We start from the raw sequence: 14,505 nt of genomic DNA, 5'->3' as shown, positions 1-14,505 counted from the left end.
GAGACTTGATTTGTGACCTAATATGTGATCTATCCTGGAGAATGATCCCTGTGCTTCTGAGAAGAATGAATATTCTGAGGTTGTTGGGTGGAATGTTCTGTAGATATCTGCTAATTCCAATTGGTCTAGAGTCTTGTTTAGATCTTGTGTTTCTCTACTGATTCTTTGCCTAGATGATCTGTCTAATATTGACAGTGGGGTGTTCAGGTCCCCTGCTATTATGGTATTAGTGTCTATTTCCTTCTTTAGGTCTAATCGAGTTTGTTTTATAAATCTGGCTGCTCCAACATTGGGTGTGTACATATTTAGGATTGTTATGTCTTCTTGATGGATCAGTCCTTTTATCATTAAGTACTGTCCCTCATTGTCTCTTTTTATGGATTTTAGTTTAAAGTCTATTTTGTCAGATATAAGAATAGCTACTCCAGCTCATTTTTCTTTTTTGTTTGCATGGTAAATCTTTTTCCATCCTTTCACTCTTAGTCTGTGTGAATCTTTATGGGTGAGGTGGGTCTCTTGTAGGCAGCATATAGTTGGGTCCTCCTTTTTGATCCAGTCAGCCAGTCTGTGTCTTTTGATTGGGGAATTTAAGCCTTTTACATTAAGAGTTGTTATTGAAAGGTGTTGATTTATTCCTAGCATTTTGTTGGTTGTTTGGTTGTCTTAGGTGTCTTTTGTTCCTTGCTTTCTGATTTACTGTTTGTTTTCTGTGTTTGTTGGTTACTTAGATTGTAGACAGCGTTTTTGCTTGCTTGTTTTCTCTTCATGAATGCCATTTTTATTATACTAGTGGGTATTGATATTTCTTGGGTTTTTATGGCAGTGGTAGTTATTTTTCAGGAACCAGACCCAGTACTCCCTTGAGGATTTCTTGTAAGGGTGGTCGTGTGGTAGTGAACTCCCACAGTTTTTGTTTGTCTGAGAAATATACTATTTGCCCTTCATTTCGGAAGGATAGCCTTGCAGGGTAAAGTATTCTTGGCTGGCAATCTTCGTCTTTTAGTATTGTGAATATATCATCCCATTCCTTTCTGGCTTTTAGGGTTTGTGATGAAAAGTCTGATGTTAGCCTGATTGGGGCTCCCTTATAGGTGATTTGACGCTTCTCTCTTGCAGCTTTTATGATTCTCTCTTTGTCTCTGAGTTTTGCCAATTTGACTATGACATGTCTTGGAGAAGGCCTTTTTGGGTTGAATACATTTGCAGATCGTTGAGCTTCCTGGATCTGAAGATCTGTGACTTTTCCTATACCTGGGAAGTTTTCTGCCACTATTTTGTTGAATATGTTCTCAATGGAATCTCCGTTTTCCTCCCCTTCTGGAAAACCCATGACTCAGATATTTGATCGCTTAAGGTTGTCTGATATCTCTCTCATATTTTCTTCAATGTGCTTGATTCTTTTTTCTTTCTTTTTGTCTGCTTGTGTTATTTCAAACAGCCCATCTTCAAGTTCAGAGGTTCTCTCTTCAACTTCGACAAGCCTGCTGGTTAAACTCTCCGTTGTGCTTTTTATTTCGCTGAATAACTTCTACAGTTCAGCAAGTTCTGCTACATTTTTTTTCAGGACATTGATTTCTTTGTACATTTCCTCTTTCAGGTCCTGTATACTTTTCCTCATTTCATCATGATGTCTAGCTGTGTTTTCTTGTATCTCATTCAGTTTCCTTAGAATTATCACTCGAAATTCCTTGTCAGTCATTTCAAGGGCTTCTTGTTCTATAGGATCTAGAGTTTGAGATTTATTAACTTTTGGTGGTATACTTTCTTGAATTTTTGTATTTCTGGTATCTTTTTTTTGATGTTTATTCATTGTGGCAGGGGGTTTCACAGTCCACCGGTTTGAGACTAATGACTAACTAGGATGTTGCTGTGGTTGCCAATTTCGTATGGCTACCTCCGTGGCTGCTCAGTTGGCCTCTTGTGCCTTGTGTGTGTGGTTGCCTCGGGTCTTGGGCTTCTCTGGGTAGCCACCTTTCTGGTCAGCTTGGACTCTGCTGGGCTGGTGGATCACGTACCACAGGGTGTGTGATCGCTGTTGAGCTTTCACTTCCTGTGCAGGACTTCTCCCTGTTCCGTGTGCTCTGGCCCAGGCTGTTGGATCGTGCAGTGGCGACCCCACAGGGTGTGTGGTTTCTGTCGAGTCTCCGCCTCCCTGGCTGCACGTCTCCCGACTCTGTGCACACTGTGCTGGGCTGGGGCGTGTCTTCTGCAACCCTCGTCTATCAGCTGGGCCTTCAAGACCCTGCTCGGCACCGCCTTGCCCAGGAAGTCTACCAGGTTTCTGCTAGGCACAGACGACCGGTCACTCTGGGTGCCTTTGTAGCACTGTGTAGATCTTTCTCGGGTATGTTCACCTTTGTATCCCCCCGGTATAAACTGAGTCTAGCACCTGCCTGTGGCCAGCTCTCCGGCAGGTTCAAGCGGACCTGGGAACTCTCCTACCACACTATTCCCAACCAGAAATTGGTTAGGCTTTTTTTCCCGAATTGGTGGCCGCAGCGATGGTATCTGCCTCCCAGTAACAGGAAGTTTACCGGGGCCGGAGTCCAGGGTGCGGTGGAGTGAGTCGGCCCGCCCGTACTTCCTTGCCCTCCCAACACTGGCCGGGGACGCCCCACGCCACCAACCCCCCAGAGAACCACGGAGGGAGTGGGAGGGGAGGCCAGTCTGCAGGCTCTGGAAAGCCCCGCGCCAGGCCAAGCAAGTGGGAAGGCTCAGTGGAGGCCGAGCCGGGCGGAGCTGCCTGGACCTGGGAAAATGGAGGCAGCCCCGGGGTGGTGAGTGGCCTGGTGATGCAGGCGGGAGCCGGGTCGGCGTCTGCCGCCCACAGGACTGGTCCAGGGGTCACTCACAGGGTTGTGCCAGGTCGGGTGCTCACTCTCTGTCTCTGGTTTGTCGCCTTTCCCGTTCTCAGCCGCTGCCACCTCGGGCTGTTCAGTCGCGGCGCGGCTCGGGTGCTCCCAGGAATCTTCTTTAATGCCGGCCTGAAACCTCGAATCCTGAATAGGGCAGCTGGCTGCCTTCAGCGTGGCCCCGGCCTCCGGGATCCTGGCTGCATCCACAGAAGCCCTGGCGCCGTGTTCCCTCTGCAGGATTTCTTTTACTTTTTCAAGCCAGCCTTGTCCGTGTGCTGTGGCAAGCCTCCATTACTTTGAGGGAATCTGTTCTCCACATCATGAGTTCATAAGGAGATGAATATCGTCAAGGAATTGTAGCAGTAGACTTGAGTGGAATGCGGTAGAACTGTATGATCTGTGACAAAGGTTTCCAGCTCATTTAGATTTATTCTGCTGGCTTAACTTCAAGAGCTTAGAACCTCTGCTTCAAGGACTTGGATTTACCCAGATGTGTTGGTCAATCATAAAAGCAGAAACAAATCCAAATATTTTAAGAAGAAAGAAACTTAATATAGGAAATTGGACATACAGCCATTGAAAGGCTGATGAAGCAAGATGAGAACGACCGATTGCAGGAAATTCTGAAGTATGATGAATCCAGCTGCTTGTAACACTAAAATGGGTGATTATTAGGAAGAAACCCAGAAGCCAGACAAAGCCACTGCTGGTAATCTGAGCTGCCTGTCCACAGCCCTACAGAATAGTACTGGCTTCTCCTTCTCTCACATTTTGCTAATACCGTGCAAATGCCTCTCATTTACAGAATCTAAACTAGATGATTAAAAAAAAATTAGGGATTGTTGGAAATGTAGTTTAGACTTCTCAGCAAACACGGGAGTATATTAAAGGGGATGAGGAAGATGTTCAGTTGACAATGTGCAACACAGCACACCAGTGAACTAAGTCCTTATCTACACCAAGAGAAATGTAGTTTAATATTAAAGAATTTAATATTAATTAATAATAATATTATTAATTTTAATTTAATATTAATTATTACCTCTGTAATAATTACAGCAGATAGTAGGTGAATGTGGATTAGGACCACTGTAATGTTTTATAAGTTGCCATTTAGAATTTTTATCATTTTTCAACATAATGGCACTGAACATGAAAAGAACCATGACACAAGAAAGGCAGAAATTAAGCTAATGACAAATACATTGTCTTCTATTCGCACATGAAGGTTTTAAGCCTTTAAGACCTATGAGCTCTAAAGTTGTGCCATATACACTTAGTAATCTGTTCAATAAATGCTGTTGAATGAGTGTGGAATAAGTGACACAAGAAATTTGCATTGTCCCTGAGGTAAACAGGGAGACCTTGCTAGTGTGCATCTGTGACTACCATGTCACAATTAATAAATTTTTTTAAATTCTTAATTCCAGGGCTTCTAGTTCTATCCCTAACTTTTCTTATTCAAATTATCTCATCTTATTATAACAAGTGGGGTATGGATGTTTGCTGCTTGAAGCTGGGCTCCAACCACTCCATCTACTCAGATATTTTTAATGATTCCTTAATAAGTATCACTGAATGTCATGATAGAAAAAATTAAGGAAACTCTAGATTGGAAGAATATAATATAAAAGAAGTTAAGTGGCTCTCAGTTTTCTATGGTGGATTATTCTATTGTCAATGTGGTTGCACAGAAAACTACATTTTGCAAAAATCTCCTGCCACTTGTAATTCTGAAAACAAAAGTTAATTCCTATAAGATTTTGGAAGCAGACAGTAAACAGCAGCCATTATCTTCTGAAGATTGTTGTTGGTTGGATGGTGAAAGACACAGCGGTATTGGCTGTTTCCATTTTGTTCTGGCTCTTCCCTTATGACACCTAACAAGTAACCAACTCCATAGCGCAGAAAATTACCATTATCAGAATACTTCTCAAATGCTGAAGATATTACATAATCTTCTGCAACAACTTACACCTGAACCCCATGCCATTCACCGCAAAGATTGCTTCTGTACCCAGTCTCTTACAATGGGTTCCTCCAGAAGCCAACATTGAAAAAAAGGATTTGGGCAATGCAGAAAACACATGAAGAGAAGAGGGGGTGTGATGCAGACAATATTAAGTGTTTACAAGAATGTGAGGAAATAATAGTTTTTGATTCATTTTGAAGAGCATTTGTCAATAGCAAGTACATTTTCAAAAGTGCAAATCGTATAACCCAGCAATGCCACTTTCAAGTATATAACACAGAACATTCTGTACCTTTATATAAGGAGACATTTGTAATTATATGCCTTGTAGAATTTTTATGAGAATAAACAATTAGAAACATCTCTTGAGTAAAGGAGTAACAAAATGCTTTCTCCTTCTACGTGAAAGAATTAGGCTAACTTTCTACCTCTCCTCCTCTGGCAACCTGATGAAGGTGGAATGTCGGCTGTATTACTAGATAACATTCTTTAGATAAAAATGATCACTGATTGATAAATGGCATCCAGGCTGTAAATGAACTGTGAATGCTTGGTAGGATGCCATAGCTCTGGGGCAGTGATTTTTAAGTCTTGTTACAGGAGATATTGATTCCTTTTGGGGACACTTGGCTTCCAAATCTGGGTGGCCTATTTGGTCTTGTTCCCTCACACCTGAGCACTTGACATGAGAAGAGGAGAGGAGGAATTGTAAAAATAATATTCTATGAACTGTGTGGACAGCTGAGGGACTTATGAGGGAAGCCAATACTTATGTGGCCTATTGAGCTTTGCAAATGTGATTACCTACTTAAGCCTAGGACCATATCTGATGGCACCACACCACCCAAATGTCCATCAGAAAAGGATATATGGTATATTCATAAAATGGGATACTACAGAGCAGTTAAAAGTAATAAAGTATATCCAGATGTATAAATTTTTCTACATCTCAAAAATGTTTTTAGTGACAAAAAGCAAACTCCACAACAATATATACAATGGGATAACAATCATGTAAATATTAAAAACACAAAATATAGCACCGCACATTGTTTATAAACTTGTATGTATTAGATATATAAAAACCTGGACTTCAGAAAAAAGTTTATTATAAGTTTGTCTTGAAAAAGGGAGGAAGGGAATAAGACAGGAGAAAAATAAAACAGATGACAATTTTATCTGTAATGTTTTATTTATTTTAAAAAATTAAAACTTTGCATTTAGGTATAATTATATTTATTAACATAAAGAGATATGGATTATATATTATTTTTAAAGATGCTACAATTTGTTCCTATGACAAATATAATTGTGTTAAAATAACTGGGGATTTCTACTTTCTCCTTAATATATTTACATATTATTCAAAAATTTTCTCAACTATAGAGCAATTACATAAATAAAATCACTTAAATTTTCCAAGTAAGGTTGCTGGTGTGAAAATGCAAAAGGCTTTCCCAGGTGCTTGAAGTCCTTAGTGTCTGGAGTTTCATTTCCTTAATACTAAGCTTCAGTTCAGAATTAAAAGAAATGGGCATTTCTCCTTCTCATACATACTTATAAAGTACCCACTTGCAGACATTTTCGGCCATGAAAGTGAGTTGGTGACTTTAAATCTCATAACGATAATCAACTTCTCAGAGACAATAGAGAATGTAACCTGAAGAACAAAGATTAAATAAGCATAAATTGCTTATGAATAATTTTATATGTCTTATCCCATTTCCAGAAATCTTTCAGATGCATATACCACAAATAGCTGCATCAATATGACTTGAAAATAATGCTGATCCCTATTGGTGTCCCCTTTGGCTAAGGTAAATCACTGGACGCAATTCACTATTAGTCTCTATATCTTTGAATTCCTATAGCCTTCATCTCTTACTCAGGACAGTATCAGGAAATATGCAACAAAAAGCCTGCCTTGGGTTGAATATTACCCCCAAAACTTAATCCGCACAGTAACTGTTGAGGGTAGGAAATCCTATTACAGTAATTGAAAGGTGGGGCCTTGAACAGGTGATTAAGTTGATGGTTTAATGGTAGTCGTGGCCATGGTTCTGAGGGCTAAAAGGAGAACACATGAGGAGCTATCTCTCTCTCTGCTCTGCTATTCTGCCGTGGGAGACTCCTGCACTGCTGTAAAGCCACCACCTAAGAAGACCCTCACCAGATGTGTTCCCTGGACTTTGGACCTCCCAGCCTCTGAAACTGTAAGCAGTAAATTTCATTTTCTTAGAAATCACCCATTTCGAGGTATTTTGTTACAAGCAACAGAAACAGAATAATACAAAGCCCAACCCTCCTTCCTCCTTCTCTTTACTTGACTTCAAAGTCATCATTAACCTCAAAGGCTTCAGATAATAAGGATACAAAGTCTTCTTACAGAGTATATTTCATCCTAGCCAGAGGAAAGCCATACATCAATCACGTCCCTTTTACCTTTTAATTTTGATTCCAATACTTAATCAGTATATATTCAGGGGACAGATATTGCTAAACCTTACACATCATTAATTACAGCAATGTTAAACAGGTGAGAATCAATTTCTAATATTCCAACTGTGCAAATACATGAAAATAAGGATAAAAAAGAAAACAATGTCAGAATTTGGGGGTAACTGGAAAAAGTTGCTATTCCACCAATTTTGAAGACTTCTGATGTGTATTTGCAGAATTTAAGATATCAAAAGGGTAGGATCAGTTTTTGTAATTGAGAAAAATAAAACCAGCTTTACCATAAGATAAATGGGATTTGACATCTATATTTAGTATCTCCTCTCTCCTTAATAGTTCTTTAAAAAATACTAAATAATTTGAGTTACTTACTCTTCTTTCTGTAATATACCTAAAAAGTTACTAAAGTTGACATGAGTACCCTGTATTCAAAGTCATTTACCATCCCAATCAATCTTCTCCCTCCTAAATGGGGTCACCCCAAAATGAGAGAAAATAACCAGCACAAAGTTCCAATCAGAAAAAAATTTTCAAGAAAACTACCTTAACATTGCCAAGTTAGGAAGGCAGTACAGAGAAGATAAGCCTACAAAAGGAAGCTCACCTTTGTTTTGATTACTGAAAGATAAAATGATGAATGAAAAGCAGAGCTCTCCAGTGCCTTGTCACATACCTCATCTCCAACCACTTATAGTGCATCAGCCCCACACTGGTCCAGCAAGTCCCTGAGCACCTCCATATGATGGGATGAGAACATTCTGGCTTCTACTATGTCAGAATCCAAACTCTTTCACAAGCAGTTACCCTCCTTAGCATCTCACCAAGTTTGTGTTCAGCTACCCCTGCACTCCCAGGCACTGTGTCATTCAGAGCACAGAAGTACTCAGCGGCGTCACTCAAATGCACAGAGGGTTTCCTCAGGTGGAAGGAAGAGTCACTTTTTCTAAATTCAGCCTCAAAGCCTTTGATGCCTTTAACCAGGGTTTCCCCTGAAAAGTACCCAAGGAGAAGCTGGAGGCCTTGGCTGGGATACTGGACGTACCAGAAGAGATAAGGTGTTGCAGCATAGGAATAATTACATCTTAACTCCAGAAAGGCTCCTTCAGAGACTGTGACGTGGACATCAGGCTGGGTCACTGACTGTGCTCTGGCATTTCCTGGAAAATCAACATCATATCAGTGAAAGCAATGCATATTTTACTGTGAAAAATATTTCTACTAAGATCTGAGAAGAGTTACTTCTGTGGAATGAGGAACCATAATAGAATGTTACTCACTCAGGGCAAAAATCACTCCCAGTCCTGGGATGAGCAGCAGGAGCATGGCTGAGCAGGGGAGATGCTGCAGGAGTCCTGGAAATTCTTTTTCTGAGCAAGCAGGAAAGTGGCTGCGGAAGTCAACCCCCCGAAACAGGAGGGGTGAGTTAGGCTTGGCTAGACAAGTTCCTTGTTTACATAAAGATACAAAAACTTCCGAGATGCTCTTGGGTGCTTTCTGACTCTGCTCCTCCACTTGTGCTGTCTTCAAACAGCTCAGTGAGACAGCTTCAGTCATAGCTGCAGGAAGGAGTTGCTGAGGGGAAGTTGCTGATCTTAGCAGAAACAGGGAGCTCAAGTCTGTTCAACATCACCCTCTGGAGGCCAGATGCAGGACTGAAGGTCCAGACTCCCCACAGAAAGCTAACCTGTACTTTCCTTCTGTTTAGAGGAGGAAATGAACATGCTTCTTTCTTCCATAATCTGTGCTTTGTCACCCTTTGTAGTCAATTACATTAATCCTAGCTTCAGTAAAAAATGAGGACTGTAAAATAGAGGAGAAATTTACTTGACAGAGAAACTGATCTCACAATAAATCTGTCAGACTTTGGAGTTCATTAGAGCCTTTGTGTAAAAGCAGCTGAATCATTTTTTAAGCAGAAACAATCAGATCAACTCCACTAGGCTGAGCTTCGGATGTCCTTGCTGACAGTGAGCATCAGATCAAGAGGAGAATGTGGTAGGATGTGGAGATAATTGCCTTGGCTGGTGAAATTTTAAAAAAAATCAGACCTACAAAATATCAACCTAGAACATGGAAAATGAAGTAAGGTTATCTTTGTCTACTTCTAGCAGAATTACCAAGAGTCAGTGGCTTTAGATCAATAACAATAATAATGTAATATTCAGATAAGAAAGAAAATCCCATTGTCATCTGCACAGACCAAGATGAGTATTTCACACAATTCTGGTTACCACACTATCAAGAGAACATTGACAGATTTGAGCATCTGCCAATGAAACTGAACAGACTCAGATGAAGGCACTGCAAAATAAAACAAAGAATTTTTGAAGGATTTAAAGACAGAGTAAGATTAAATTGGCATTAACCCTGGAACACTTGAAGGAGTACCACCAGCAGACCATAGCCAAGAGAAACTTCTGAAAGGAATGAAAGACTTGGGAGCAGTTTGATCATGAAATCCAACATAGACAGGCAACCAGCAGTTTAATATGAGTAAAAGTCAGGTCTGGTAAAATGAGGGTAGTGTTGATTGTGGCCAAACCCCTGTGAGTAAAAAAGTAACCACCACTCTGGGAGATCAGTTTCACGGGAAATGAGAATAGAGAAACACTCTGCCTTCCCTGAGGCCAAGAGGGCCCTTTTTCTAAAAACAGAAAGCCTCTTTACCAGGGCTGTGATTGTTCTGAGCAGGATGAGATCAAATCTGTCCTCAAGATACTCATTTTCTTGCTCCCTTTTGCCTGCAGGTTGTCTCTCACTTATGAGAAGTTGTCAGTTTGAGACTTTTAATGTCTGTGAATAATGCTTCTGGCCATACCTGCTCCCTGCCTAATCTCTCCAAAATCTCCACAGACAAAAGAATAGAAAGGTAAAAGGGGTGATAATTAAACCAGGGATGTGAAAACTTTTGAGGAAAGAGGTAACAAAATTATATCTTAATCAATGTTTGTTTATTTGGAAATTTATCTAAAATCTAATTATTAAGTAAAGTGCTTAATATTTGCTAATTACTAATAATAATTATAATTATTAATTATAATTCATATTTACTAACTACTATTTAATATTTAACATTTACTTTCTAATGTTTCTGTGAAAAATTCCTTGTTTGCATAATAAATAGGGAGGGTGCTCGGGTGAACTACTTCAGTTCTGTGAGTTGAAGAGAGTTCAGATGCGATAGACCAAAGCAAATAGAATTCATAGCAGGGAGTGCCCAAGAGGAAAGAGATGCACAGACAGAACTGTAGAGATCATCCCAAGGTCTCTCTTGTGTACTCAGAATACTGGGCAGCCCATGCATGGTAGGCAACTACCTGAGGCCAGAGGAAAAACCATCCAAAAGGATTACGAGGAGCACTGCCCAGCATATGCTCACACAGGGACAAGACCCTTGTCTGTTCCCACTAGCTGGAGTGGAAAAATTTGTAATTCATTAGGTAGAGTAATGAAGAAAATCTTGCCTTAGTAATAGGAAATAATTATCCCAGAAATAGAACAAAGTTTACATAGCAGCTTGATATATGAGAAAGATGGGATGACCAAGATGGAAGAATGATCAGATACCTAGTATTATTTACTGGAGTGAAAGGAGATGCACTATATCCCTTCCTCAGACTGTTTTCAAAAACAAAGTCACTATACCCAAATGAGAAAGATTAAACTTAAAACAATTAGAAGAAAACATTGAAAAGCACTTCCTTAAGACTTTAGGGTAAGAAAGATTACTGATCTTTGATGCTAAATACTGAACCATAAAAGAGAAGACTTGGTAAATATGACTACCTTAAAAACTTAAATATCTGTATAAAAATAATCACAAATAACATGACAAAGCAAGCCACCTACAGAAAATATTTAACAAGACAGTTTATGCCTTTTTATCAAAAACCATATAAAAATAAAAACTCGGCCCCGCCAGAGAGGCCCGAGATTCGCAGAGACCACATGCCATACGGCACCAGCGCATGACCAAGCAGATAGCTCTTGCTGCCACCAGACCCAATCCCCAGCCCGGCTGAGTGCACACTGACCAGAGAGGTGCGCTGCTGGAAAGGCCCAAGATCTGCAGAGACCACATGCCCAGTGGCACCAGTGCACAACCAAACAGGTAGGCCTCACTGCCGCTGGACCCCATCCCCAGCCCAGCCAAGTGCTTGCCAATCAGACAGGTGCCCAACTGGAGAGGCCTGAGTCCCATGGAGACCATGTGCCAAAGGAACCAGCGGGCGACCGAGCAGACACTGAGGCAGCCATACCAAATTGGCAGCCCCAGCAGCATCCTAGCCAGACAATAGTGTCGAACCAGTGGACCATGAAATCCCTTGCCACAATGACTAAACATCAAAGGAAAGATACCAAAAATATGAAAAATCAAGAAAGTATACCACCAGAGGGTAATAACTCACAAACTCTAGATCCTATACAACAAGATGCCCTTGAAATGTCAGACAAGGAATTTAGAGTGATAATTCTAAGGAAACTAAATGAGATACAAGAAAATTCAGCTAGACAACATGATGAAATGAGGAAAAGTATACAGGAACTGAAAGAAGAAATGTACAAGGAAATTAAAGCCCTGAAAAAGAATGTAGCAGAGCTGGCCGAGCTGAAGAATTCATTCAACGAAGTAAAAATCACAAAAGAGAGTTTAACCAGCAGGCTTGCAGAAGCAGAAGAGAGAAATTCTGACCTTGAAGATGGGCTGTTTGAAATAACAAAGGCAGACCAAAAAAAAAAAAAAAAAGTAAAGAAAGAAAAAAGAATTAAAAACATTGAAGAAAATCTAAGAGAGATATCAGACAGCCTTAAGTGCTCAAATGTCCAAGTCATGGGTATTCCAGAAGGGGAGAAAAAGGAGATTGCATTGAAAACATATTCAATAAAATAGTAGCAGAAAACTTCCGAGGTATAGGAAAAGACACAGATGTTTGGATATAGGAAGCTTGAAGGTCCCCAACTGTATTCAACCCAAAAAGGTCTTCTCCAAGACATGTTACAGTCAAATTGGCAAAACTCAAAGACAAAGAGAGAATATTAAAAGCTGCAAGAGAGAAGTGTCAAATCACCTATAAGGGAGTCCCAATCAGACTAACCAACATCAGACTTTTCATCACAAACCCTAAAAGCCAGAAAGGAATGGGATGATATATTCAAAATACTAAAAGACAGAGATTGCCAGCCAAGAATAATCTACCCTGCATGCTATCCTTCTGAAATGAAGGGCAAATAGTATATTTATCAGACAAACAAAAACTGCAGGAGTTCACTACCACATGACCACCCATACAAGAAATTCTCAAGGGAGTTCTGGGTTTGATACCAGAAAAATACCTACCACTGCCATAAAAACTCAAGAAAAATCAAAACCCATTAGTAAAATAAAAATGCCAACAATGAAGAGAAAGAAAAAAAGTTTATCTGCAACCCAAGAAACCAACAAACACAGAAGACAAACAGTAAATCAGAAAGAAAGGAACGAAAGACACTTAAGACATCCAAACAAAAATCAATAAAATGCTAAGAGTAAATCAACACCATTCAATAACAACTGTTAATGTAAAAGGATTAAATTCTCCAATCAAAAGACACAGACTGGCTGATGGATTAAAAAGGAGGACCCAACTATATGCTACCTTCAAGAGACCCACCACACCTACAAAAACTCACATAGACTAAGAGTGAAAGGATGGAAAAAGATTTCCCATGCAAACAGAAATGAAAAATGAGGTGGAGTAGCTATTCTTATATCTGATAAAATAGACTTTAAACTAAAAACCATAAAAAGAGATAGCAAGGGCCACTACATAATGATAAAAGGATTCATCCATCAAGAAGACATAACAATCATAAATATATATGCACCCAATGTCAGAGCAGCCAGATTTATAAAGCAAACTCTATTAGAACTAAGAAGGAAATAGACACTAATACCATAATACCAGGGGACCTGAACACCCCACCATCGATATTGGACTGATCATCTACACAAAGAATCAGCAGAGAAACACAAGATCTAAACAACACTCTAGACCAATTGGACTTGGCAGATATCTACAGAACATTACATCCAACAGCCTCGGAATATTCATTCTTCTCATCAGCACATGGATGATTCTCCAGGATAGATCACATGTTAGGTCACAAATCAAGTCTCAACAAATTCAAAAATATTGGAATTATCCCATGCATTTTTTCAGACCACAGTGGATTAAAATTAGAAATCAATAACAAATGAAATTCTGTAAACTATACACACATAGGGAAATTAAACAGCATTCTACTTAATGACATATGGGTCCAAAAAGAAATCAAACACTTTCTTGAAACTAATGAAAACAATGATACATCATACCAAAATCTCTGGGGTACTGCAACAGCAGTACTAAGGGGAAAATTTATCACATTAAATGCTTACTTCAGAAAAATGGAAAGATGGCAAGGGAGCAACCTAATACTTCACCTTAAAGAACTAGAAAAACAAGAACAATCCAAACCCAAAGTTAAGAGACGGAAAGAAATCATTAAGATTAGAGCAGAACTTAATGAAATACAAACCCAAAATACAATACAAAAGATCAATGAATCAAAAAGTTGGTTTTTTGAAAAGATAAATAAAATCGACAAACCATTAGCACAGCTAACTAAAAAAAGAAGAGAGAAGACCCAAGTAACAAAAATTAGAAATGAAAAGGTGATATTACAACTGATACCTCTGAAATACAAGGAATCATTTGAGACTACTATAAACAACTATATGCCAACAAATTTGAAAATCTGGAGGAAATGGATAAATTTCTGGACACACGCTTGCTACCAAAACTGAGCCATGAAGATGTAGAAAATCTGAACAGACCAATAACAATAATGGAGATCGAAGCTGTTATCAGAAGTCTCCCAACAACAAAAGCCCAGGACCAGATGGATTCACAGCAGAATTCTACCAAACATTCAAAGAGGAATTGACCCCAATTCTCTACAAACTATTCCAACAGATTGAAACAGAGGCAAATCTCCCAAACTCATTTTATGATGTAAACATCTCCCTGATACCAAAACCAGATAAAGATACAACTAAAAAAGAAAACTACAGGCCAATATCCTGGATGAACATAGATGCAAAAATCCTCAATAAAATACTAGCAAACAGAATACAGCAACACATGATCAAGTAGGATTCATCCCAGGGATGCAAGGTTGGTTCAGCATATGCAAATCAAT

The 14,505-nt window shown here is 39.5% G+C and overlaps 1 gene segment (V, D, J or C); it reads right to left on the bottom strand.

Annotated features, from left to right (window-relative positions):
* Window positions 1–8,052: 8,052 nt before the first annotated feature.
* LOC134372679 (T cell receptor alpha variable 8-3-like) lies at window positions 8,053–8,610 on the bottom strand. The segment is given in 2 exon segments: window positions 8,053–8,441; window positions 8,562–8,610. Coding segments are annotated over 2 exon segments (435 nt in total).
* Window positions 8,611–14,505: the final 5,895 nt, after the last annotated feature.

Source organism: Cynocephalus volans, chromosome 3, assembly GCF_027409185.1.
Source record: "Cynocephalus volans isolate mCynVol1 chromosome 3, mCynVol1.pri, whole genome shotgun sequence".
Lineage (NCBI taxonomy): Eukaryota > Metazoa > Chordata > Mammalia > Dermoptera > Cynocephalidae > Cynocephalus > Cynocephalus volans.
This window is presented reverse-complemented; position numbering and strand designations above follow the sequence as displayed.